We start from the raw sequence: 26,835 nt of genomic DNA, 5'->3' as shown, positions 1-26,835 counted from the left end.
AAACATTCCGGTGAAATTCAACTTGTAGTTCTGTTTTTGCAGACAGTTTTACATCCGGATAAGATGAGGCTGTTTGTCACAAATTTACCAGATAAACTAAAATTCATGCAGGGAAATATTTTAACATCTAATACAGTAAGAAGATTTTGTAAAGTTGAACAAAATTGTTGAAACTCATCATCCAGGTGGAAAGCAGTTTGAAAGAGAAGCAATGTCATCGACTTAATAAGAAGGGAAAGCAACGCAAACTAGTGGTTTTGAAAAAGTTTTATTTTTTTTGTTTCCTGTTTCTTTTTCTTGTTTTACCTGATGAAAAGTAAATGTGTACAAAGAAGGCTGAAAAATGTTGACACAAATGGCAATCCTATTCTGCAGAAGAAATTCTCAAGAATGTTCGACATAAGAGGCGTGTGCTTTACTCACTTTCAGTTAAACCAATATCAAAATGAGATCATGTGAACAAAGTGTCAGAGAAATGTAAACATAGGAAAGTGTGGAATTTCTACCTGTTTAAAGTAGGTCATCACTCTTTAAAAGAAAAGAGTCTTTGTATGCTTATTTTGTTAAAAGTAGCCATTGCATTTAAACATACATTTTTCTGCTAAAAGTTCAATACTTTTGGTTTTTATTTTCAGGTTTTTAAATTGTAATAAATTTTATTTTCAGGTGTTTTAAACTGTAATAATTCAAAGATTAGTCAGAAGAAACTAAAACACATGAAAGTTTTTGCAATTTGCAAAGAGAAAGTATATTTCACAACTTTTGATAAAAAAAAATAAATAAATAAAAATAATCTTAAATTTTTAAAACATTCTTGATCTCCAAGACAATTTTTTCTTCTTCATTTAAAGATTGAATAATTTGAGTATGCAATTCTTTAATAATAATCTTACTCATTGTTATCATTTTTAAATGAATTTCTTTCTGGTTTCATTTTGTATTTTGAAAAGTCAATATAGGTTCTGCTATTTCAGATTCAATTCCAACCAAACATTTAAAAATTATTTAAGACAAAAAAAAAAAATATTTGATTAAGATTATGCGTTCATTTCAAAAGAGTAAAATATTTTCTATATCAATGAAAACAATATTTATAATTAATCTATTATATCTAACTAGCAAAAGTACCCGTCGTTGATTGGGTTCAAAAACAGCCTACAGAAAATGGACTCTGATTTATGAAAGTATGATAGGTTATGAAAAGGAAGGGTTGTAATGAGATAGCTTCGAATTTGGGGGTATCAAAATCAAAGCAAAATATGAACGCAGACCCCACAATTTTATTACACCATCCCTATTTAAGTTAAAATATAAGTATCAAAGTATTCTTATGTACATCTATATAAAAAACACTTGTAAACGTTTTTTTTTAATGTTTAAATTTTTTATTTCCATACTTTGTGGACCAGGCGCGAACGCAGACCCCACAATTTTAATGAACCACTGTTCTGCCAGATCAAACATACCCATTCCCGTGTCTCGATACATCTATCATTATATGTAATCAGTTTTTTTAAATAGTCAACCATATAGGAGCCTATTCGTGACCACACACACACACACACACACACACACACACACACACACACACACACACACACACACACACACACAGACATTCAGCTTTATATTATAGATTATAGATCTATACACACATATATATATATACATATATATATATATTTATACATATATATATACACATATGTTTATATATGCATACATATGCATATATATGTGTGTGTGTGTGTGTGTGTATACATACATACAGAAATAATTCGCACCTAACAATCCTCCACCCACCTTAAGAACCAATAAAAATAAAAAAAAAACTATAAATAAACCAAGCCTCAAAAGAAAAGAAAGAAAAAAATTATAACAATAACAATCGCTCCTGATGATAATCTGATGCACTGATATAAAGTGCTTGATTAAGATATGGCCGAACAACAACTTTTGGGCGCCATTTTATACCACATGCCAGCTAAAATAAAAAAGACAGCTCTGAAAATGGAAAAAAAATCCAGAAAAATCGAAAAAAAGAATAATACCGTCGTGTTCAATTAGATGTGCTTGAATAATAATTTGCTGCCAATATATATATATATATATATATATATATATATATATATATATATATATATATATATATACATATATATAGTAAGTTATAAGATATATATGGCGATTAAGCTACACTGAATATTTCGTGTTTCATCCACTCTAGGACTCTTCAGGCTTATGTGCGAATTTTGTGGTTGTTTGTCGTTTTTATATACGCATCTTCTATTGAGATTTTAGTTAGCCAATCAGCTTTCTAGTATTCATCGCGCCCTTCCTATTAACCAATGAGCATGCACATCGGACAAAGGCCTATTTGATCTCTGGTTGACCTGTTCCTTTGTGTGTGCTCTATTTAGCCTGGATATCTAGTTCCTTGATCTGTTTTAAATCTAGGTTAGGTTTTTTTTTTTAATGTTAGTTTATATATAAATATATATATATGTACATACATATATGCACATATATATGCATATATATATATATATATATATATATATATATATATATATACATACATACATATATATATACATACATACATACATACATACATACATACATATATGTGTGATCGTTTATGTATATTCATGTTCATTTAATTTATTTATTTATTTATTTTCTATTGTTTTTGTTAGTTTTAAAACTATTTTGTATCGCTATCCTAGAGTAAATTTTATCTTGTGAACACAGTTGTTTGCTATTTCTCTTCTACAGTTTAATAGATGTTGGGGTTCTTTAAAGTACAGGATAGCAAATTTTTCATGAAGGCATAATCTACAAGATAAAAGGAGGAATAAAAAGGAAAAGAAGAAGAAAAGGAAGATAAGGGAGAGAGAGACAAAGAAAAAGAAGAAAAAGAAAAAGGAGAAAGAAAATGAAAAAGAAATAAACGAGAAACAGAAGAAGGTGGAAAAAAGGGGTTTGCGTGATTACATTGTGATAAGAAATGGGAGGGGTGTTAACACATTTGAAATCATTTATAAATAAGGTAGGGAAAGTGTTAAAAAAACTTGAGTTTTGTCCACCGTAGAGGGAACATTAAGAAAGAAAGAGGTCGGCTCAAGGGGGAGTGGTGGATAAAAACATATTAGCGCATGGAGTTACTAGACAGGCAGACGCATATACACTTATATGCGTATCATTAACTAAGTCGAATGTACATACATATAAAAGCAAACGTGTGCGTATATATATTTATATATATATATATATATATATATATATATATATATATATATATATGAGAGAGAGAGAGAGAGAGAGAGAGAGAGAGAGAGAGAGAGAGAGAGAGAGAGAGAGAGAGAAATAAAAAGGAACAAACCAAGTTTTGTGTTCATCAATGTTTTGTTTTTATTTTGAGACTTCCTCTGGATGAATGAAATTAAGAAAACGAAAGCACCAGTACAAATATTTGACAATTTTTCATCTGCAAACGGAAGAAGACGTTGGACATTTAAAAAAAAGGAGGGAGCTTATGTTGTTAAAAAGGAGATTTTTGATATCGTTATATAGTCGTTAATATGTTTTTAAAAGATATGAATGCAGTTAATATTCTTTCTTTTTGAAAACCTTGCAATATCCCATATTAAATGCTAAGCGAAAAGCCACGCAAATATTTTCCAGACTTTTCTCTTATAAACAGACACCTTCTTTTACCTACACACATCAATAATACAACAATTTGCAACACACTAAATAAACGAGGAATTCCAATCATCACAAAATATAAGACAAATATTAAAAACTACAAAACATCTCCAAAACAAACTAGTTTCCAAGGCAGGTTAATACACTATTCCTTGCCAAAATTGCCATCATAGGTACGTTGGTGAAACCCAGCGTAAGTTAGAAAAAAAGTGATATAAGAAATAGCAATTTTCTAAGTGTATTATTCTCTCATTTATCATCGCAGCATAATCACAAGTAAAAATAGTTAAATTTATTTCAAGACTTCTTGAATCAGAGCTTATCGCAAATTCAAGCACAATTAAACAACATGGAGGTTTCTATAATGTAGCACCATAATAAGTAAACTTTTATTAAAAGAACATAATTTAATTGTAGACACAGATTAACCCTCTCACACCACAGAAACACGACCTGTAATAATTAATACATATAATCTCAATCAATAAATTACATAACAAAAACACACTCATTTCATTTCTGTTACGAATCTATATTTGAATTTTAACAGACATATTTTTTCAAAAAAAATGTTAACTGCGTTCATATTATTTAAAAACATATTAACGACTATATGACGTTATTAAAAATCTCCCTCTTTTTAACAACGCAAGCTCCCCTTCTTTTTTGAATTTCCATTTCTGAAATAGAACAGCGTCGCACTTTGCACATGGAAAATTTTCAAATATTTGTACTGGTGTTTTTGTTTTTCAATCTCATTCATCTAAAGGAAGTCTCAAAATAAAGACGAAACATTGATGAATGCATAACTTGGTTTGTTCCTTTTTATTTCTCTATTTTGTCGGAATACTATATATATATATATATATATATATATATATATATATATATATATGTGTGTGTGTCTGTGTCTGTGTGTGTGTGTGTAAAAATGAGAATGTAGATAATTTTAATAAAAAAACATGAAGAAACGTTATGCAGGCATAATTAAGGTATATATGTTTTAATCATGAGTCCTATTTACCACGATGAAATGTAAAATTTAAAATTAAAAATAAATTTCCAGTAAAAAACTTAAATATTAAATAAATAAATAAAATGATAAAAAGATAAAATAATAATAAAAGAAAAATTATTAAAAAAATCAAAAATCAAAAATAAATAATAAAAATCAAAATATTTATGATAAGATTTAGAAAAATAATCTAAATGGTACATAAAATATAATATAAAAAGACGAAGTATAAATAAAAATAAAGAAAAAAGACAATAAAAAAATAAGGAAAACATGAGTAAAGATATGCATGATAATATTAATAATATAAAGAAAATAATGGAGTAAGAAGTAAGAGAATAAATTAGAGCCATAGAAATAATATAAATAAAACTTAGGAAGTAATGAAAATATGTTAGATAAACTGAATATAAGAATAATAATTAATGATTAGAATGACCGAATAAGGAGACAATGATTAAAATACAGTAATAATTATGGAAGTGAAATGGACGTTAAAAGATGTCAAATAAGAAAGGGTTAAAACATAAAAGTAGAAGTAAATCATAAAAAAATTTAGAAATGAAAATTAAGAAATTAAAAAATACAATCTTAAAAAACTAAACAATTTTTTAAAAATTAAAAAAATTTTTTTTTTATAATGTAAAAAAAAAATACCAGCAAAATAGAGTTAGGTTAAAAAAACTAAATGGTGGTAAAAAATATAGTAGGGAATGATGATGGAGGAGTAATTAAAAATTAAGAGTAATAAATCTAAGTGGCGAGCTATCTACTTGGGTTTATGAAAGTTAAAAACAAACAAATAGTAAATTAAAGAACATTTTTAATTGTTTTAACTACTAGGTTATAAGGAGGGGTTAACCAGATGATCTTCCTTTTCCTGTTGTTAGATTTATCTTTATTTGATGATATCTCAGTGTACTCTATCTGAGTGTTTTTATACACTCTATCTTAAAGGGCTTTATTATAAAAGTTTTTATGGGTATCAAAGATTTGTTTGTTAGATGAGTGGTCACTAATTCTTTTACTAATAGATTTCAGGATATGTTTAATCACCGATTTTGGGTGGTTGGAGATGGGGTGAACATATATTTTCTTTTTTATATGGTTCATAGGATTCTTTTATCAAATTGAAGGTAATATCAAGGAAATATATACCTATATATATATATATATATATATATATATAAAGGTTCCTTCTTATGAAACGGATTTTTAATTTGGTTGAAATTTAATTGTTCAAATTTTAAATTATAAATCACATTACTTAATATTGAATTAACTCTAGGATATCTACCTATCGAGCTTATTATATATCTAAATTACAACGAGCACTTTCTCTTTCCCGTATTTCAATTAAACTAGTAATTTCACTGTTACATTGAAATACACTCAGCTCTTTAGACTATTGCTCTAATCTCCTTTAAATTATATATATATATATATATATATATAGTAATAAAATTAAGCTTCGTTCCATGCCCCCTTAGAAGACACTTAGGTTTTTCTTTTTCCTTTCTTTGATTTGTTTTATGTTTATTTTCATTTATATATATATATATATATATATATATATATATATATATACACACATACATATATATATATATAAATACATATGTATATATATGTATATATTTTCATCTCTAAATTTTCACATATATAAGAAAAAGAAATAAGAAAAAAATAAAAAAATATAAAAATATAAAAAATCTCAAAAACTTAATAAATTTTTTTAATTTAAAAAATTTTTTTTTTTTTTTCAAAAATCTATATATTAATACAATAGCATGTGTGTTATTTTCTGTGTCAGGCTTACATACGGGTTGTTTAAGTGTTATGTACTTCCATTTCTTGTAATAAATAATTTTATCAAGAATTCTTCACGTTTTGGTTTCGGTTTCGATTATAGCTGAAGGAACTAAAATTTTATATATATATATATATATATATATATATATATATATATATATATAAGTTCGGGATTCGGTTTTGATTCAAGCTGATGAAGCCAAGTCATATAGATATATTTTTTTTTTTATTTTTGCAAATATATAAAAATCGATAGAACATTAACTCTATAATAATCTATACGAAATCTGCAAGAAAGAAAATATGATTGGGCTACGCCGGGCATTCCTGCTAGTTTAAATAGTTTTGCAGTTTTAACAAAAGAGCTACAATAATATCAGAGCGTCTCCATTTACACTGAACATCTGCAGAATGCCAACACCAATATATTACATATGAATTTCCACAGGTTCTGCTAGTTCAAAATAATTGCAATAAAGTTCTGATAAAAAAATTAAATTATAAAATATAAATAAAGCATGACAAATGAAGTACGTAAGGGGTATGAGAAGAGTAAAAAATAAGTAAAAGAGAAAAGGAGAAAGTTAAAATGTAAATCAACTTAAATTCTTAGAAGATAATCCATCAGATTTCAATGTGTGAAAAGTTTTTTACCTTTATATTTGTATAATGCCCATTTTTTTCTTCTCTTGTGACGAGAAGCATTTAGCTTCAAACTGCCATGGCCTAAAGAGGTTTCTCCCTTATTCCCCTTTCTTTAACCTTTATTGACTTGATAATGTAATAAAGTGTGTGTTAACCTTTACTCTATGAGATTTGTATATTCTTAATATTATTTGGATAGTTTGGACTATTGTTCTCATCTTGATTGTTTTTCTCATGTTTCGGCTGATGTAACCTCCGATTGTCGTCAGATGCATTCACACTGGATGTTATAGGTAAATGATGAAAATGTTTGTTTTTTTGCTTCTTCAACATACATAGTCGTTAGAAATTCAAAACACAAAATAGTGCTATTTCTTTTTCATAAAGCCAGGTCCATTCTGTGTTTTTGATATGATGCAATCTCCAATTGTTTTCAGGTGCATTTACACTGGGTGTTATTCTGGTTTTAACCGACCATTTGTCCAAAACATTAGCATGTCCAGTATCGCGACTACGTAAATTTGTTTATATTAATATATATATATATATATATATATATATATATATATATATATGAAAACAATAAGAATGGAAAATGAAGTCATAAAAACTATATATTGTAAATATAGAATGGTTCATTTATTCAATAAGGATATACATATTTAGTTGGAGGATAGAGGGGACTCTTTATGCCAAGGCATTTTGAAACCTAATGCCTCTCATCAGAAGAATAGAGAAGATGCTAGGTAACATAATGGGGATGCGACGTTTAGCATGGGATTCATCTTGTTGAACTTTATATTATCCCGATAAGTCTCCTCTTATAGAAATGAACTTACTCTCTTCTTCTAACTCACTATATATATATATATATATATATATATATATATATATATATATATATATATACTTACACACAGACATATATATATATATATATATATATATATATATGTATATATATATCCTATATAATATAATTATCTCTTATATAATATTTTGATTGTAGAAATTCCACTCTGGACCAAAGTACCGTAGGTTTGCAATAACAGATACCACATGCAAATTTATTATGTCTAGACTATTAGCCACTATCTTATGTAACTTTAGAACACAATTTTAGACATATTTAGACATTATAATAAAATCCTAAATTTCATCCTAGGAGCGACATCATCACAATTGCAACCATCTTTAGAGAAAGTAGTTCTTATTTTTTTCCTCTAAATACCAAGTACTCCTACCGCCTCCAGCCCTCATCAGGAGAAATTCTGCACTTTCAACAGATATGGGGGTTTCCCTTTTGTAACAGAATCATAAATTCATAGACATAACAAAAATAATAAATCTCCCAAGCCTAATTCTGTGCCTTCTGATTGGCTAAGCTCTGACCATACTTATATTCCAGAATAACGGTATCCGCATGCATGAACACTTATATACCCTTCAAATATGGCATTGCAATGATACCTACTTTTGCCCTCTGAGTAAATTGCTGCATCATCTTACATTTTATGATGTAATTTTGTATTTCCTCTCCCTTTCTTCAGCCCTCTCTCTCTATCTCTTTCTCTCCCTTCCTATCTCTCTCTGTATATATCCTTCCCAATTCTCTCTCGGTCTCTCCTACTCGTTCTCTCTCTCTCGCTTGCTTTGTACATCTGTTCCAGTAATTAATTATATTTTTTACAGATACACATATACTTTATTTAAAACTACACAATCTATTACGGTCGTCTCCGATTTAAAAATAAATGTTTCACCTGTTTCTACTGAATCTGTACATTGTTTCATTTTATTGTGTTTTTTAACATATGTGAAATACTCACATTTAAAAACTGTTTAACTATTTTTACAGTTAACTATATTTTATGTTTATTTTTTCCGCTGCCCATATAATAATATATAAAAATGTAAATGTTTTCATCAATTGATTTTTATTTTTAAAATCGCATATCTTTACAAATAACTATGCTTATTTAAGTTGATATATATTTTGTAAAACTGTTTAGATATTTTAAACATAAAAATTACTTTAAAACAACATAATAAGTATGAATCCAGTAGATGATATTGCCCAAAAACCTATATTTGAAATCAGTGACGAGCGTCATAGATTGCACAGGTTTAAATAACATATACATAAAGTATTTTTTTCCACCAATTATCCACGCTAGAGTTTTAATGTAAATTTTGTTACATATGCAATTGAATTCGGTAGAGTATTTTATTTACATTTCTTTTCCGGACTGATTTTTGAAATTGCACACATGTTATTTTTTATTTTATTTATTTTTTTATTTTATTTAATGAATTTTTTGGGGGGTGGGGGATAAATTAGGTCCACCTCCACAATTTCTTTTAGAATGACGCCTTTTGTTGGTTTTCGACTATGCTGATTAGAAAAATCTTATTACAATTTGGCATAGACAAGTACTTTTAGAGATATAAAGACCTGTATTATGCATTGTAATTAACTGGCTGGTAATTTTGTACGTATGCACAATAAACAAATCTACTTCTATCCTACTAACACTGCCACCCCCCCCAATTTTTTTTTGCAGCATTTGTGGGTGGGTATGCTGACAACTATTATCACAGTTAAAGTTGGGAGAATAATACCCCCCCCAAAGAGGGTTGTCCACTCTGAAAGCCATTCTTTACATGGGAATGTTGGGGGTGTCTATTCCAAATGGAATGTTGGGGGTGTCTATTCCAAATGCCGTTATTAAGATGGGGAGGTTGGTGGTATCTATTCCGAAAACCATTCTTAACATGAGGAGTTTGGGGTGTCTATTCCAAATGCCATGGAAACAACTAGGACTGCTACCACTGATTTCAATCACTCTAAATAGCCCATATACAGTGAGAATCCCTAACTTCTAAAACTTCTGCTTTTACTATTCCATTATTATTCTAATGGACAATTTTTTGCAATTTTATTAATTCATACTGATTTATGCATTCCCTTAATTGTTTTTTGTTTTTTTTTAAAATTTCAAACAGAACCTGCATGTTATTGCTCCAAACCATCACTAATCACCAGTGAAAGACAGATTATTACATTTTAATCATGGCCGCTGGTGTCAGCAATTGTTCAGGGATAACAGTGACCACCAACAACCATAGTTTCCTTTTTTGCGAGGGGGGGGGGTGCAGGCTTCCACCAGGCAATGCCGGTTAACGGGTCCTGCTAGTACATTATATATATATATATATATATATATATATATATATAGGCACTTATGTCAACGGATCATCAAATCTAAGCGAGATAACCAGCATAAACATAGCAAAAATAAGCATATTTTGCAAAATATAATTTGGGACGCTGAAAGAATGTTAAATGAAAAAAAAAATGATTACACACACAAAAAAGAAATTTGTTTTTCTTTATCAGTCAGCGTCAGGATGATTAAAATTTTTTCGAACAAGATTTTGAAGTATTTAAGCTGTCAATGATTAAAGTTTAATTTAATTTTTTTTTTTTTTTTTTACTATTCTGTAGTTTCATTTTGCAAGGTATAATTTGGGGAAAATTAAAAAAATAAGAAATTTGTTTTTATTTATTTTAGGTAATAAGTCATTTCTGTCTATGATTAAAGTAGGAAAAAATAACAACGTTCAAAGATTCTGCACAAGATAAAGTGTTCGGGTCTTTTTTTTAGGGGGGGGAGGTCTCTTAAATAAGGGAAACATTTTTCTTTGGCTACTTGGACACAACTTCTTGGTTAATTAACAATTTATTGAATTTTTGTTGATTAATTAACATAGTTTCATTGTAACAGGTTGTTTACTTTTGTTTTGTGTACGTTAAGTAATAAGTTTATTTTGCTACTTAACATGGTTATATTTTTAAGTTCGTTGATTAACTTTGCTAACTTATCTCCTTTTCGTAAATTGCTACACCAATTTCCGGAACTTGGCTACAGTAATCGTGTAATTTTTTTTTGTTTCATTTAACATTCTTTCATTGTTCTACTGATTATTTCAGTGTCCCAAATTATATCTTGCAATATATGCTTATTTTTGCTATATTTATGCTGGTTATCTCACTTAGAGTTTATGATCTGTTGACATAAGCGCCTATATATATATATATATATATATATATATATATATATATATATATATATATATATATTTCTGTGGAAATACTTTTTTGTAATTATATTTCACCTTTTATTTATGCCAATTCTTAATTTATTTATTATTTATTAAGCTCAATTTAATTACAGAGCTATATGATTATATATATATATATATATATATATATATATATATATATATATAATTACAGATCCTATATAGGGTCAATTTAATTATAGACCCTAAATGATAAAAGTCATAAATAAAAAGTAATTGCAACCTCTTCTAATGTTTGGATTTTGTAGTCATGCCCATATGCATTTTTTTTTTTTTGGTGGGTTGATAGGCGCTATTTCTCCTGAGGAGTTAAGGGGCAAAATAGATTCATTGATATAATAATTAAATGAATGATTTTGTGCTATGAAACAGATGCTGTCAGGAATTGTGAATTTCAACATATTTAAAGGAATTAATTGTAATATGGTCAACATCATAAAATCTGAAATATAGACATTTGTCATTTATTTGATTATATATGTCTAACTCATTGAAGTAGTTTAAAAAGGCAACATATTTTTTTTTAAATTGATATCTTGTGGAAACCTCATTTGCCTTCAGTTCCAGTATTTTTTGCAATCTTTCAGGATTGTAATCTCATGGACAATTGTTTATTTTTTTGCTATAGCGTTCCAATTATTTCTTAACTGAGATGGATGATGATGATGATGATGATGATGATGATGATGATGATTATGATGATGATGATGATCATCATCATCATCATATGAATACTTTTAATGGATGAAATGCTCTATTTTGGCTATAAATTTAAGAAAAGTAGAGGGATCTGGTTTAGATGGGTACTTCAGCTAGTATATTATTTTGATTTCAAAACAATTAGTTATTTATGAATTTAATATTTAAAAAAAAAAATCTAAAATCTAAATCATTTATGAGATTAAAAAAAAAACAAAAACCACAAACTAAAACCTTGGGCAACACCGATTCAGTACAGCTCCCTTTTTTAATAAAATATCTTAATAGACGAATTACTGCCAACATCTTGTGTGTGTGTGTGTGTGAGAGAGAGATTTTTTTAATAGACAAGAAAACCATTGCAAAAGAAAATTGTCCTCATTGTATTTAAACTAAGCATCTTGACTGAATCTAATTTAGATGTCGGTTGTGAGGCGTTTGATATTGTGAAACACAAGCTGACAAGTTTATGAATGATTAAACCAAATCAGAGTTGTAAGTCTGGAAAGGAAATCAACAATCACTTAACAAAAAAGGCATTATATTTGTTTACTTGACAGAATTCATTGTATCACCAGCAATATTAGTAAACATCACCAAATTAGGCACACAGAATTTGTTGAGATCAAATAGGTTATTTTTAGTTCCATTAAAATTTATGTTGCTCACAGACTGGCAAAACGAAGCAATATTGTGATGTCACTTATACCATAAATATAACTGAGAATTGGAGGCCTATTGACAAATGTTTGATTTTTGAAGGAAATTAAGTTGACTGTCTTTGAAAATACATAGAATAACATGGCGAACTTGTTGCAGTGGGTCAATAGGTAAGGTGCCAATCGGTCATATAACTATAAAATAGACACAAGGCAAAAAGGTAATGGCAATAGCAAAGAGATGACAAACTCAGATGATCGGTTAAAGATGATAGGTATCGTGTTTTTTTTTACAAAGAGAAAACGGTAAATCATATAGCAATGGGGATCATTCGGAGCAAGAAAGGATGCCTGGTGGGATGGAAATTTATGTGTTCCTAAGGTAGGATGGTTGTAGACAGGATCTGATATTGGAAACTGGTAGCTGGATGTTGACGGCCACTGGAACTGGTAGCCGGACGTCAGTGGGTACTGAAACGGGCTGCTGGATGTCAGTGGACACTGGAGCAGGTAGCTGGATGTCAATGGGAACTGGAATGGATAGCTGGATGTCAATAAGTATTGGAGCTAGTAGTTGGAAGCAGCAGAACCAGTGACTGGAAGCATTGGAGCTGCAAGAGTGAGCTGGAACTGGAGCAACTGAAATTGCTGGAAGCTGCAGGAATGAGCTGGAGTTGTTAGAAGTTGTAGGAGTGAGCTGGAGTCACTGGAGCTGCTGAAGTTGATGGCTGCAAAGAGGAGTCCCAGATGGTAGGCAGTAGCAGAGAGTGTAGTGTGCATCATATTCAGTTATTTTGTGAGTTGTCCTTAAAAGGATGGTTTGAATCACATTAATAGTTTGGTAATTAGTCCTGAAAATGGCTGTTTGAACTACTGCGCTATTGAATCCTTTGGCTGCTAGTCTCGACGATTTGACAAAGGGTGCATCAAAGTTGTGATTTGGCCATCTCCTTGCTCCTAAGCTGTTCTGAAAATTTGCTGTGTAATTCATTCACTATCCAGCAACCAAGAGGTCACTTGCACGGCAACCAAGAAAGCTAAACTGTTTTACCCAACAAACCATTCCCTCCCAAATTTCTCTATGTGATGATCTGAAAATCATATCTTCTAATGTCCATAATGTCATAGAAAACTTAGACCCCTCCAAGGTGTGCGGGCCTGATCTCATCCCTACTATACTAATAAGAAATGCTCAGCTGAGCTAGCTCCTGCACTTTTCAAACTCAAAAATGTCTTGCTGAAAATTGCCACTGACCAGCTCAATTATTACTACATTACTGTGTCCGCCATCTATTTTGGTACTCCTAGAACTAGGAAAATTCTCCAAACAGATTTGTCTTGTTTGGTGCATAAACAAGTGAATATAAATATTAATATTTATATAGTAATCCCAACCAAATAAAAAAGCTCAATACAACCAAAATAGGAAATAGAGCTTGTCATGAAAGAGCATAATTTCAGACTAAATTATAGTTCACAAAAAATATATTGTTCGACAAGATATTCAAAAAAGAAATATTAAGATTTCCTTAATCTGTGGAGTCTCTAAGAATATGTTCTTTTCATCAGAGGAAAGATATTAGCAAATGATTATAATAGTGAATTATGAATTTGTTGGCACTGGTAATTGAAACTATATTATTTGAAATTTAGTCATATATGCAAAAAAAGTTAGTGTAAAGAGTTTATGAAATTTAGAATAGAAAAGAAGAACGAAAAAAGTAAATTAAAAATTAAAAATCCAAATAAAAAGATATGTAGTCGTTATGTATTTCCATAGGCGAAATGATCATAAGAATCAACGTTCTCATAAGAAGTTGTCGGATTTACAATATTGACAAATAGATCCAAATTAAAGATCCAAAATGTGCATAATCTAAATCCATAGAAAAATCTAGTTTGCAAGCGATCGAGGAAGAAAGATTTTTTCCAAAGCATTAAAGGTTTTTTGCCACTTAGAGATAGCGCAACGGACATGATATTGCTTCCATTATCAGCTAAAGATTTGTAATGATGGGATCACACCTCTGTTGTATCTTTGAAAATAATCGTGCCATCAGATTCCAGATATAGCAGTCACAGAGAGCTTCCTGGCATCAACAAGGAAAGATGTCTTCTCTCTCACCTGATCAACTTGACACTGAGTAAGGTTATCCTCCACTGGAAGATCAAATATTTTCCACAGCTAACCTTTCCTTTTTATTACTTCCTTCACTGTAAAACAGTTTTACTCTTGACAACCGACATCCAACAGTGTAAGTCACTCAAATAAATATATTATTTGTTATAAGAAAGGCTATAAGAATGGCTTTGTTTTTCCTCTATGTGATGGCAATTTCATTACAAAATATTAAAGGAGTTAGTCTTATGATCCATATGAAGATAAGCTCTTATACTTGCATGCGATTCTGATTCACACAAAATAGTGATGTCAACAGAATGATCCATCTCTTGTAAATGTTTTTTTAATAAAGAAAAACTCTGGGGGTTTATGTTATATTTTAATGACCCAACAAGCTATCATATTTAACTGTTAATCAATTTGAATCCAAATGCTGTTCCTCTTTTTAAAGTTTTTATCAGCTTTACAACCAAATTAGACTTTTAAAGTAATTCGTAATGCCAGTGATCGATTTATTTCATTCACAAATGCATTGTGTTTATACGAGTCATGGAAAACTTTTTGTAATTGTTAAATTACAAATACGACAAGCATTTTCAAGGTTTTCAGTGCGCAATTTAATCCAACTCTGGTTGAGCAATAAAAATTAAACAGTTCATATTATAACATTTTCTCACTCATTCTTATTTGCAGACATCCTCCACACACCACACACACACCCACACCCACACACATCTTACATTTCACTTTAATTCTCAGAAATGCAATGTTAGCTGGACTTCATTTATTTTATTGATCACACAAAAGTCAATTGTGAAGACATTTCCATTTCCAAATTCTTAGTCTGCCTTCCTTCTATTCACTGTTTGATTTCTTTGTTAAACTTCTGATCTAATGGGAAAAACAACTTGATTTATTCTCAAACACTGAAACTTTTATTCTTTCTCAGACCATTTTAGCTGAGGCAAACATAGACCCCACAGTGTTAATGTAAAACAGCTGCTAAAACAATTGATACAATACCAGGCGTAATAACAATCCTGCCATGTTGTAATCTTGTCATCCCATTTCTTTTATAAGCAGGGATGCAAACTCACATTAAGACGCATATTTTTGTAGATAATGTTACTGTCTTGATGTTCTTGCACAAATATAACAATTTAATGATTTAATGCAAACATTGAGTTCATCAGCAAGATGTGGAACAATAAGAAGTGATTGTCAGAAGTCTGGTCCTTATTTAATTGTGCAGGGGATAAGATGTACTATAACAAAAATCTGGGAATGTAATACGCATCAATAATGTGACAAAAAAAAAAAAAAAACTAACTTGCATGAAGATGAGAACCTTATGATGTAAATGAATTCAGAAATAGTACAAATGTAATAACGGAAAAGTATATTTTTAATGATTTAAAAATATTGCAGATGGTTTTCTGATTTGTACATTCCATTTTATTCTAGAATGTCGGAAAGTTGTTTACAGAATACGGTGAGAGGATTTACTGTATAAAGTAAATAGAGATTTTCCTTTGTGTAGCATAAAGAATATGAGATTAAAAGGAAAGAATTAACTTTAAAACTGTATAAGTAAAAGAGTCATCTGCTCCTGATGACAGGAAGTATCTGTGAAGTTATCTCTCCTGAGACAGGAAGTAACCAGAGAGTGATGTCCCCTGATAGCTATATATATAGAGAACCATTTGCTTTTTATGTAAATCGCAACAACAAGCTGGAGAATACATTTTCCCACTTTTTAAACACCAAAGTAATTGGAGTGATAAAGACATATAAATTATAAACAAGCTATTGTTGGTTTTCAAGAACATGAATAATTCTGGAATAATTGATGTTCAGTTAATTAGTATCCCAGGGAAAAATTGTGCACAGTGAAATTGGTAGAAAGTAAGGTATGAGTGCAAATGACTGCCACCTTTCTTAGTAAGGTTGTATTTTGAGAGTAAGGTAACACGAAGAAATTAATTTTGAATGAAGAAGAAAGTAATACAAAATTTCTGGAAACACATGTTGAAAGTGATTGATTCAAAAGATAAGCATATGAAATGGTTGTCTAAAAGTGCATGAGAATAACACTTCATTTTATATATAGATATATTTATTTATATATAGATATAGCATGTATAATAAGTTGAAAAAACAAGTGCTCAACTGTAGTTTCTACAAGAGCTAACAAAGTATTTTGAAAACATTATAGTGTCTGTTGGCCATGTAAGTAGCAACCGTGTTATAGTGGTAAATTGATGCTGAAGAACCTGCCATTATAATCGGTTTCTATCCCAGACCCAACATATCTAGATCTATGAAATTTGGTACACCTAACAAATTGTCATCATCAGTTCCCACTCATGCCAAAATATCAAGTTCTGTCATGAGTCCTATCTTCACGGTTGATGTTTATGTTTGACATGGCTTGCGAGGTTAGGATTAGTCGGTAGTGAAATAACTGCAGGCAGAGTTCTTAGTGGAGGGTAGAGGGAGGACGGGGTTGGTCACAGTGCTCTCTTCTCCTTTGTCACTTTGTTTCTTCATTCTCCCTCCTCTTTTCCTCAAAGTCTATGGTGTCATTGCATATTGATCTCCTCTACATCATTCAGTCCTTACAGTTTCTTCCCACAAGGATGAGATAATGTAGGTAAGTGTCAGTGTGCTTTAGCTGGTGCTTGTAGCATATTTTATGTGCTCCTCATGGTCTGGTTCTGATTGACAGCTCGCCACATAGGATTTTCTTGGGGAACCTAAAAAATCCATCCTGTGCATGCGTCCTGCCCAAAGGAGGTGGTGATTGATAATGATGGCTTCAACACTGCTTGCTGAGATTGTCCAACATTTCTGTATTGGTAGTGTAGCTCTCTGTTGAGGATTTGATTTAGTTTCAGTTGTTGGTAGCATTCTAGCATTTTTATGTCACTTCTATCCAGGATCCATGTTTCACAAACGTATAAAAGAGTAGTGAAGACTACTGCCTGGAAGACCACAATCTTAGTGGCCATTGTCAGTGCGTGGTTGTTAAATATGCGACAGTTGAGTCAACCAAAAGCGGAGTGAGCTGTTCTGATTCTATTCTTCACATCTTTTCTGCGTGTGGGTGTTGATGTTAAAATCCTCCCCCAAATATGAGAACTGATCTACTTTCTCCAGCAGTTAGCCATTAGTGTTTGGGAGCAGCAGTTCAGGTGGTGATGGTATTTTCTGTGTTAAACTGCATTTCAAATTGTTCATAGGCCACATTGTATGCATTCTGCTAGTGTCTGGACTGGAGGTCCTCTGTAGTCTGACCTGAGGTGGCATTGTCGTCAGCATACTGCAGCTCCTGTACCAAACACATGGTAGTTTTTGTTCTGGTATGAAATCAAGCTAGGTTGAAAACTTCTCCATCTAAGCAGGAACGGATATCAATTGAGGGTGTGTCTGGTGGTATCTCATTTAGCATTAGTGTCAAGACACATCAGGTTACCAGTAATAAGGAATTGGTCTGAGAGCTGGTGGCATACTCTCGCCACCAATATGTCATGTAGAGCACGCATCAGGGTGTTTAAGTCTGGTAGGCAGCCAAATCTAATAAGGACTGCCCATATAGCAGGTTAGGGTACTTTGTCGAAGGTCTTTTTTAGGTGCCAAAAGATAAACATTGCGAGCTATTGTTGTTTATCTTGTATTTGCACAGAAAATCATATCAATGGTTCTGCAGAAATGTTGACAGCTTGTGATCCATCCAATAGCCATCTGCTCGTTGCATGGATCAGGTGATCAATGTTTGGACCAGGGGTGCCTCCATGTTTTCTATTAGAAGTCTGAAAATAGTGTTGGTTACAATAAGTTCATGTTCCGCAAACTAACCCAATAGGTGACCGTCGGTGTTACAGTTCCCAATACCATGGTAGCCAATTATTCCTTCCCACAGGTGATGGTCCTTGCTTAATCGAGCATTAAAGTCACCTAGTACAATGAGGTTGTTGGTGGTTGCTCTCTGGATGGTATAGTTGAGTTGAGTGTATAGTATGGCTTCTTCATTGGGTGAGGCCAAAGTTGGGGCGTATACTGTAATCAGGGCGATGTGTCTGCTCCACATGATGGAAATGCGGACAGTCATTAAGTGTTCACTGATGGCTGTGGGAGTAAGGTTGTGCTCTTGCATGAGCTGGGATCAGATGGCAAAGCCAACACCATGTATTTATAGCTCCTCAGGAGCCTTTCCCTAACAGAAGATAGTATAAGCTGTTCCAACTTCCCTAATGTGGCCTTTCTCAGGCAGTTTAGTCTCAGTGAGAGCCGCCATATCTATGTTGAATCTTTGTAGACAAGGGCTGTGCATTTTTCTGGGTGGGTAGCGTGTACCACATCTTTGAGCGTGTGAATGTTTCAAGCATCAAGAGTTTTTATTATTTTTATTGTTTAAACTTTTTGCACTGTTGGGAACCAAATAAAGGGATGTCCGCCAGCTGTGGGGTGGGCTACAGTGGTTTTCAATCAGCCAGCCCAGTTATGAGTCTTGCTGTCAAACTTAGGTGTCAAGGCAATGTAACCAGAGAGCAACCACCTTTGACCTGCTGGTTGTGCAGCCGTGGCCTGAAAGTTTCTAGCATTCCAGGACAGTCCTATTGCATGCGGTGCTATCGCCATAAGACTTGATGAGGGTGAAAGAGGAAGAAAAACAACAGAATGCCAGTCGTCGAGAATATTGTTTTAAGTGGTTGTGGCTAACCTAACAAATACTGTAATGAATGCTTTATATATATATATATATATATATATATATATATATATATATATATATAATTTTTATTTTAAAGTACATTTGTTTTGGAATTCTGAAGTGTTATTTTTCATGAGAAGAAAAGAGAGAAAGAAAGGGAAGTAGAAAGAGAGAGAGAGAGAAAGTGAGAGAAAGAGGAATGGAAAAGAGAGAGAGGGAGAATAAAAGAAAAAGATGATGGAGCTAACAAATATACAGAATTTTGTAAGTAAATAGATGTGTGCACATATATGTGGGTGTTCCTCTCTGTGAGTGTATATATATGTGTATATAATATGTGCGTATATATATATGTATGTGTATATGTGCGTGTGAGCATATATATGTGCATATTTGTGTGTATATATGTGTACATATATGCATATATATGTGTGCATGTGTGTGTGTGTGTGTGTGTGCTTATTATATATGTGTGTGCATACATGCATATGTCTGCCTATAAAAGTGTATATGTGTGTAGGTGTGTGTATGCATGTATCTGTGCATATATACATATGTGTGAAACTATATGCAATAGTTCTATATTTTAAGAATCATCTTCCACCCCTATTCTCATCATCACCTACCTCTTGTCAACGGTTGTGTCAAGGAGGACTTGACTTTAACAGGAACTGATAAATAAAAATTAAAATATGCTAAAAGTGATTGAATAATTGATTTTATGATGAAAATAACAGAACAAAATTTTTATACATTTCTTACAATAGGTTTATCAAAGAAAAATGTTGTCTCTTCTGAAGTACAACTATTTCACGTGAAGCAGAAGACATTGTATTTTGTTTATTATTCACAAAGTTTTTGAAGTTTTGTGTAACTCAGGTAATTAGTCTACAGTTGCTGTTAGTTGATTTAATACAGAATCATCTGAAAGTTCTATATACTTTTATGTCTATCGTCAAACAACGAAAGTGGTTCAGAAGAAACTGAATGGTTCGTTTCGAAACTGATGCACTTTGTATGTGAAAGCTTGTCTGAGGATGAACCTTACATTGTTGCTCAGCGATAGAATACCTGTCAAAAAGACCTGTCTCCAGCATCACTGTCTGTGATCAGATCTGGTTGGAGTGTAGTGGATATAAAAGAATAAAAACTGTGTATTTTTGCAGTAAAAACATTACAGGAAGGGGATCTTATTTGTACCACCAGTCAAGAGTCTTTTTGCGTTATTCACTTCTTCGCAGAGTGGAATTGGATCAAGAGATTCCGAGGACAATTTTTACAAACTTGCAGCAGCTGTAACTCATTTAGCACAGTGCCCGAATTTAAAACAAATGTTATAATCCTTTTGAGCGGTTTTCCCTTTTTATCTGGACATCGTTTGCAATATTTTGCTCAAATTTGTATCTTAAATATGTAAAAGTATATTATATAGTGGTGGTACAATATCAATCAGAATATGAGTCAGAATTTACCAAATCATTTGTATAAGAAACACACTGACTTGTGATGGAATGCTGAAGCAACAAAGGAAATTTTACAGGCATTTATTACCAGTCATAACCACCCATATAGTGTTCAGTAATTTCTTACAACCTATATGCGTCACATACAACATTCATGGAGAGGAGGCAGACACACACACACACACATTATATATATATATATATATACATTTACTATTTATAAAGATAATAGATTATTGATGCATATAAATTTTTATCAATTAAATTTTCTATTTAATCAAATGTTTAGGTTAGAAATCTGACTTCCTTTTTCAGGTTAAAGCTGCAAAAGTATGATAGCGTTCAAACTGGATCATCATATGAGCGATATTTCAAAAGTAATGCCTCCTATTTTTTATTCCACCTAAATGGATCAGAGGGGATTGCAAATTATACTGCTATGATGACCGAACTTATGCATCCATGACCTGAAAGTTTCATCTCTCTGTTGTTTTTGAAGGTGTGAGACTCTAAGAAAGCAATCCCTGTCATGGACGTATGTCAGAAGCAGAGATGTGTCACTGAATTCCTCCATGCAGAAAACATTGAACCGATCAACATTCATTGGCGTCTGTTGAACGTTTATGAAGCCAATGTAGTTAACATCAACATAGTTAGAGGATGGATTTGTTGATTTCAAAGAGGCGACAGAAGATATGAGTGACAAAGTGCACTTTGGATGCTCATGCACAGCCACCATCCCATTGTTAGGAAAAGTGCATTGAGAATGGTAGTGACTATGTAGAAAAATAAATTTGGGTTATTCATTTTAATGATATTACTTCTGTCTTCATAGAACTTCAATTTTTTTTTTGTTTGACTTAAAAAGAAAAGGTTGCATTACATTTGGAATGACCTTTGTAAAAAAAGGGCTTTGAACCACTACTATTGAGAAGCAACAATCCAAAATCAAAAAGTTACATAAAAATTTCTTGCCGATGAGATGATTTATACTTTCTGGCATATGCAACAAGTTTATTATGTCACAATACCAGAGATGTGCATATCCAATGATAACAAAGTTAACAATTGAGATAACTTTAACCCCCTCTTATGTATGTGTATGGGGCAAGGCAGCGAAACCAACTTTTTTCTAAATAACTACAATCAGTTTCAAATAAGAAAGTTAAAATTAAGACAATGAGCATGCGTATGAGAAGAGAGGGGACAGGAAGTTATGGTTTGATGACACAAAATCATCTAACTCCTTTACCTCCAATATAAATCAGTTTCAGTTTTCAGAGAAAACAGTGAGGATGAAAAAAGGGAGGGCAAGACATGACAGAGAGGAGGAGAAAGAAAGAAAAAGAGAAAGGTAGATAAATCGAGAGCTAGGAAGAAAGAGAAAAAAATTCAGACAAATAGTAAGGGAAAAACAAAGATGCATGGATCTAATGATTTAGCAGAAATTAGCCTTTATGAATTTATAAAAAAAAATGGTGGATTTCAACGAAAAAGCGTTTTAAGTAGAAATCTGCTTTTTATGAACTAAAAAAAGTGAAAAAAAAAACAAAAACAACAACACATTGATGTAATACAAACCATGATTTAAAAATACAATTCCTTTTATGCATATTCATGAGGTTTTTGTTTTTTTTTTAATAAAAAATATAATTTAGTTTTTTTTTTTTTCTGTGAGTGTCACAAAACTGTGTGAGTGTCATAAACTGTGACCTTTTTAATTTTTTTTTTATTACATTTTCACCCCAAACAAGGCAAATTGCCACTTTGGTGTAGGGGGCTACTATCAGGGGCAACAACTACTGGTGTACTATGTAGGGATTTGGGCAGCAAGATGTCGGTTCACGTTACACTTGAACTTCTGCACGTCAGTACTGTTGGGGAAGCAGGAACCTGGAATGGAATTCTAAAGTCTAGCGGTTCTTGGGAAGAAACTATTGGAGTAGAAAGATCTTTTACATCTAGGGATCTCTACAGTGTGAGGGTGGGATTTAGCAGCCTGTCGGGTTTGTCCAGGGTGCTCATGTCGTGGGGGCACAAGTGTCTGCAGTTCGTCAGAGCTAAAATACTTGTAGAAAAGGCAGAGGGATGCAACATTTCGTCGATGGGACAGAGGCTGAAGCTTAGATGACAGTTCAGGGCCTATCAGGTTTGCGACTCTCTTTTGAACCTTGTCAAGGAGCGAGAGACTAGTAGCAGATGCACCAACCCAAATGTGACAGCAATACTCCATACATGGGCGAATGGTGGCCTTATAGAGGTACAGGATACTTTCGGGTGTTAATAGTTGTCTAGCACGGTAGAGAGAGCCCACCTTTCTTGCAGCGGCCCTGGCAATGCCTTCAATGTAATTGTTCCAACTCATGTTTTCTGTGAATGTTAGGCCAAGAAGTTTGAAAGATGTACTCTCAGATAAAGAGTCGTTGGCCATTGCTATAGGTGGTAGAGAGGGTTTCTTGTAATTATTGAATGAAACTAGTTTAGTCTTGGCAGCATTGAGCGTGACCAACCATTTTTGTCCCCATTCCACTACAGATTGGAGGTCTTCCTCTAGTGTTTCTGCCATTTCTTTAGAAATGTGTTCATTCGTCTTCCTGTCGTGCCTGCCATAGAGTGTAGTGTCATCAGCATATATACCCATCTAAGAGGCAACTTTGTCGGGGAGGTCATTTATGAATATCAGGAACAATAGAGGTCCAAGGATAGACCCCTGGGGCACTCCCGCATTTATATCATACTGTTTTGATGTACAACCGTCGAGGACAACCTGGATTTTTCTCTTATCTAAGAAGGATTTAATTATGCTAAGTATTCTACCAGTGATACCGTATGATCTAATTTTCCTGAGGAGACCCTCATGCCATACCCTGTCAAAAGCCTTAGATATATCTAGAGCTACCGCTCTGCCCGCCCCCGCTTTGTCCAGTGAATGGTATATACGTTCAGAGATTACAGTTAATTGTCACCTAAATTCCAGTGAAGAATAATGGTTGCCACCAATGAGAAATCAATGGTGGGCGGCTGTTGCGATAATGCAAATTCTTCTGCAAAGGTTATCGAAAGAGGTGGAGAGTGCTGGAAATCTGGGGAGACTTGTTGTCACTCAGACTCCAGGGAACACCAAAAGTTGTTCTCAAAGAGCAATCTTTGATGATGGCTTGTGTGAATACTCCTAGTGAGTACATAATAATGTCTTTATATTACTACCTAACATACCTGTGGAGTTATTTATAAAATTATTTAACACCATAAAAACATTACTTACCAGGTACATCAATTCCTCCATATGTAACATAGATCCTATGTTTGCCAGATTCAGTTGGAATGTACGTAATTTCATTTTTGTTGTTATTTTTGTGTGCCTCAAAAGGAATTAGTTGTCCAGATGGGCTTACAATTTTTACACCATAATCTGCTGCGCCTGCATTTGAATGGTCAACTTAAAAAAAAAAAAAATGAAGACTTTTAGAGTAACATTTTATAAAATTTTCATTTGAAGATACAAAAACAGGACACATTTCCATTTAAACATAATAGATGTTTTAGTATCATCATATGAAAAAAAAGCAGCCTTTTTTTTACAAATATGCATATTGTGTGCAGATGTATGTCTGAAACAACCTTGCATCTCATCAGCATGCCACAGTAATATAAAAGAATGCATGTTTCTACACATTCAGCATTTTTTTGTACATGTTATAAAAATCAATGTCTATAAAATTATCAGCAAAAAAAGTGACAATACAAAATAGATGTTATAATTTTCACATAACCAAAATAAATTATACAAATTTTCTTTTTATAAAAAATATCTGAAGATTTCAAAATTACATTTGTGCAATAATTTCATGAATACAAATAATTTTATAAAATCTATCAAAATGATATCAAAATCCATATAAGTTATCAAATTTACCAAATTTTCATTACTAATGATTACTATATTGACCAACTTCTACTGTACACTCTTTAACCCTTATCCTTGAGTGGCCTCTGGGCCTTGATAATGTGGTGATGCCTTTGTAAAAAAAAAAAAAAAAAAAAAAAAAAAAAAAAAAAAATAATTAAGTTTTCATGTTTTTTTTTGTCATTTGCTGTTATAAATCTTTATAGTAGAATAGGGCAAGAAAACTAATAACATTTTAATAATACTTTAAATATAAAATTCCTAATTTTAATGTCCTTTTAAAGTGGACATCTAACGAAGGCTATAGAATGGATTTTATGAAATATCCATTAATTAGAAAAACAACAAAAATATCTTAGAATCTTGTTATCCATTCTAAAATTAGGAAACAAATTCATAATTCTTATTATGTAACAATGTAACATGACAGATTTTTTAATCATTTATCAAAATCATAAATGTTTAATTGTGTAAATTTCACTTCAAATAAAAAAATCATATTTCTAAAAATAATGTAATTTCATTGATTACTTAATTATTGTTTTTCCATTTCTGGTAAAACAAAAGCAAAAAACAAAACAAAACAAAAAAACAAAACAAACCAAAAAACAAAAATAACAAAACATTCTTCTCCATCATCATAATATTCAGCATAACGTCTGTTTTGCATGCTGAAAGAAATTTACTTTCTAGGTAACCTATTATTGGCCAGATCTTCATTTAACCCTCTTTCCCTCATTTTTTATCATTTCCTCCCATGTGAACTGAACCTATTACCTTAACTGTTCTACATCTACTAACTCAAGAACTCTCATTAATTCTTCAATGTGAACTCTGCTTCACAAATTTCCCTGTACTGTCCAGATTTATTTAGTCTCCCTCTGAAGTCATCAAAACTAAATAATACAATTAGCATTCTGTATTTCAGAAAAACACCCAAAAAGCAATGAAAGATTTTGCATATTCACATCTCTATGATGTCAATATGCTTAAAATTATCAAACAATAGTGTAATAATTAAATTTAACTTTAAAAATCCTATTTAGAAAAGAAATATTTTGTTATTTTTTATAATAAAAAAATTAAAGTATTTAATATTTAATTGGATTTGATCGATTTTATTGCAGAATCAAATAAAAAAAATTGAATGAAAAAAATAATACTGTAGCCTAAGCTGACATAACTGATCAATGAGTGAATATTCTGAATTCAATGGGAAATTTTTCTGTTTCTGTTGTAATTTGCAAATTTATCAACTACAACTAAGAAGAAGTCAAGAAATCTGTGTACATCTGCAGCAACAATCAAATGTGAAAAGAGACATTAAAATCTGCAAAGACAAAGCTTCAGGTATTTTTGACAGATGCCACACTATCTGGAAGTCCCCCTAACCCAGGAAATCTTCAGAGAAACTTTTTAATACCATAATATTGCTCTGTTTGGACAGTGATGAAAAAGCAAAACGTGTAACTTGAACAAACATATTAGACATCAACTAGAGAAAGAAACACCTAATAAAAAAAATGACATCTTGAAATCTGCGTCTTGTTAAGAAGAGCTTTGGTTTGCTGATTACTCATGAAGAAGTAAGTTCGGAACTTATAAGTGACAACTTTCATTATATGGCAAAAAATTGACTGGGAAACTTCATCTCATTTACATTGACCAACTTGTAGAAGAACTGGATGACTTGCTAGCAATGATGTCTGACAGAGAATGAGTCAGAAGAATCAGAGATGAATTCTCAATCTGATTGATTGATTTAATACATTTTTCAGTTGTGTCAAAAATGCATCTAGATTAATAGAAATTTAGTTTTTTTCTCAAATACATAAATTCATTGGTTTGTTGGTCAATCTACTTTTTGTGTCCATGAGTAGTGCATTAAAAGTATAATAAAATCAGATCGTTTGCATTTTTAAGTTATTTCTTTCTTTTAATT

General features: G+C 31.7%; 1 protein-coding gene across 2 annotated transcripts in view; it reads right to left on the bottom strand.

Moving 5' to 3' along the window:
• Window positions 1-26,835, bottom strand: part of LOC145287981 (filamin-B-like) — a 306,042-nt gene that overhangs the window by 18,039 nt on the left and 261,168 nt on the right. For both annotated transcript variants that reach the window (XM_080135974.1, XM_080135975.1), the window contains one exon: window positions 24,252-24,425. In XM_080135974.1, the coding sequence (XP_079992100.1) occupies window positions 24,252-24,425 (174 nt within the window). The remainder of the gene's footprint in view (window positions 1-24,251; window positions 24,426-26,835) is intronic.

Source organism: Euprymna scolopes, chromosome 11 (assembly GCF_053919585.1).
Source record: "Euprymna scolopes isolate OS-2025 chromosome 11, ASM5391958v1, whole genome shotgun sequence".
In the NCBI taxonomy this organism is placed as follows: Eukaryota; Metazoa; Mollusca; class Cephalopoda; order Sepiida; family Sepiolidae; genus Euprymna; species Euprymna scolopes.
The sequence above is the reverse complement of the archived record's forward strand: the minus strand, read 5'-3'. Positions and strand labels throughout refer to the sequence as shown.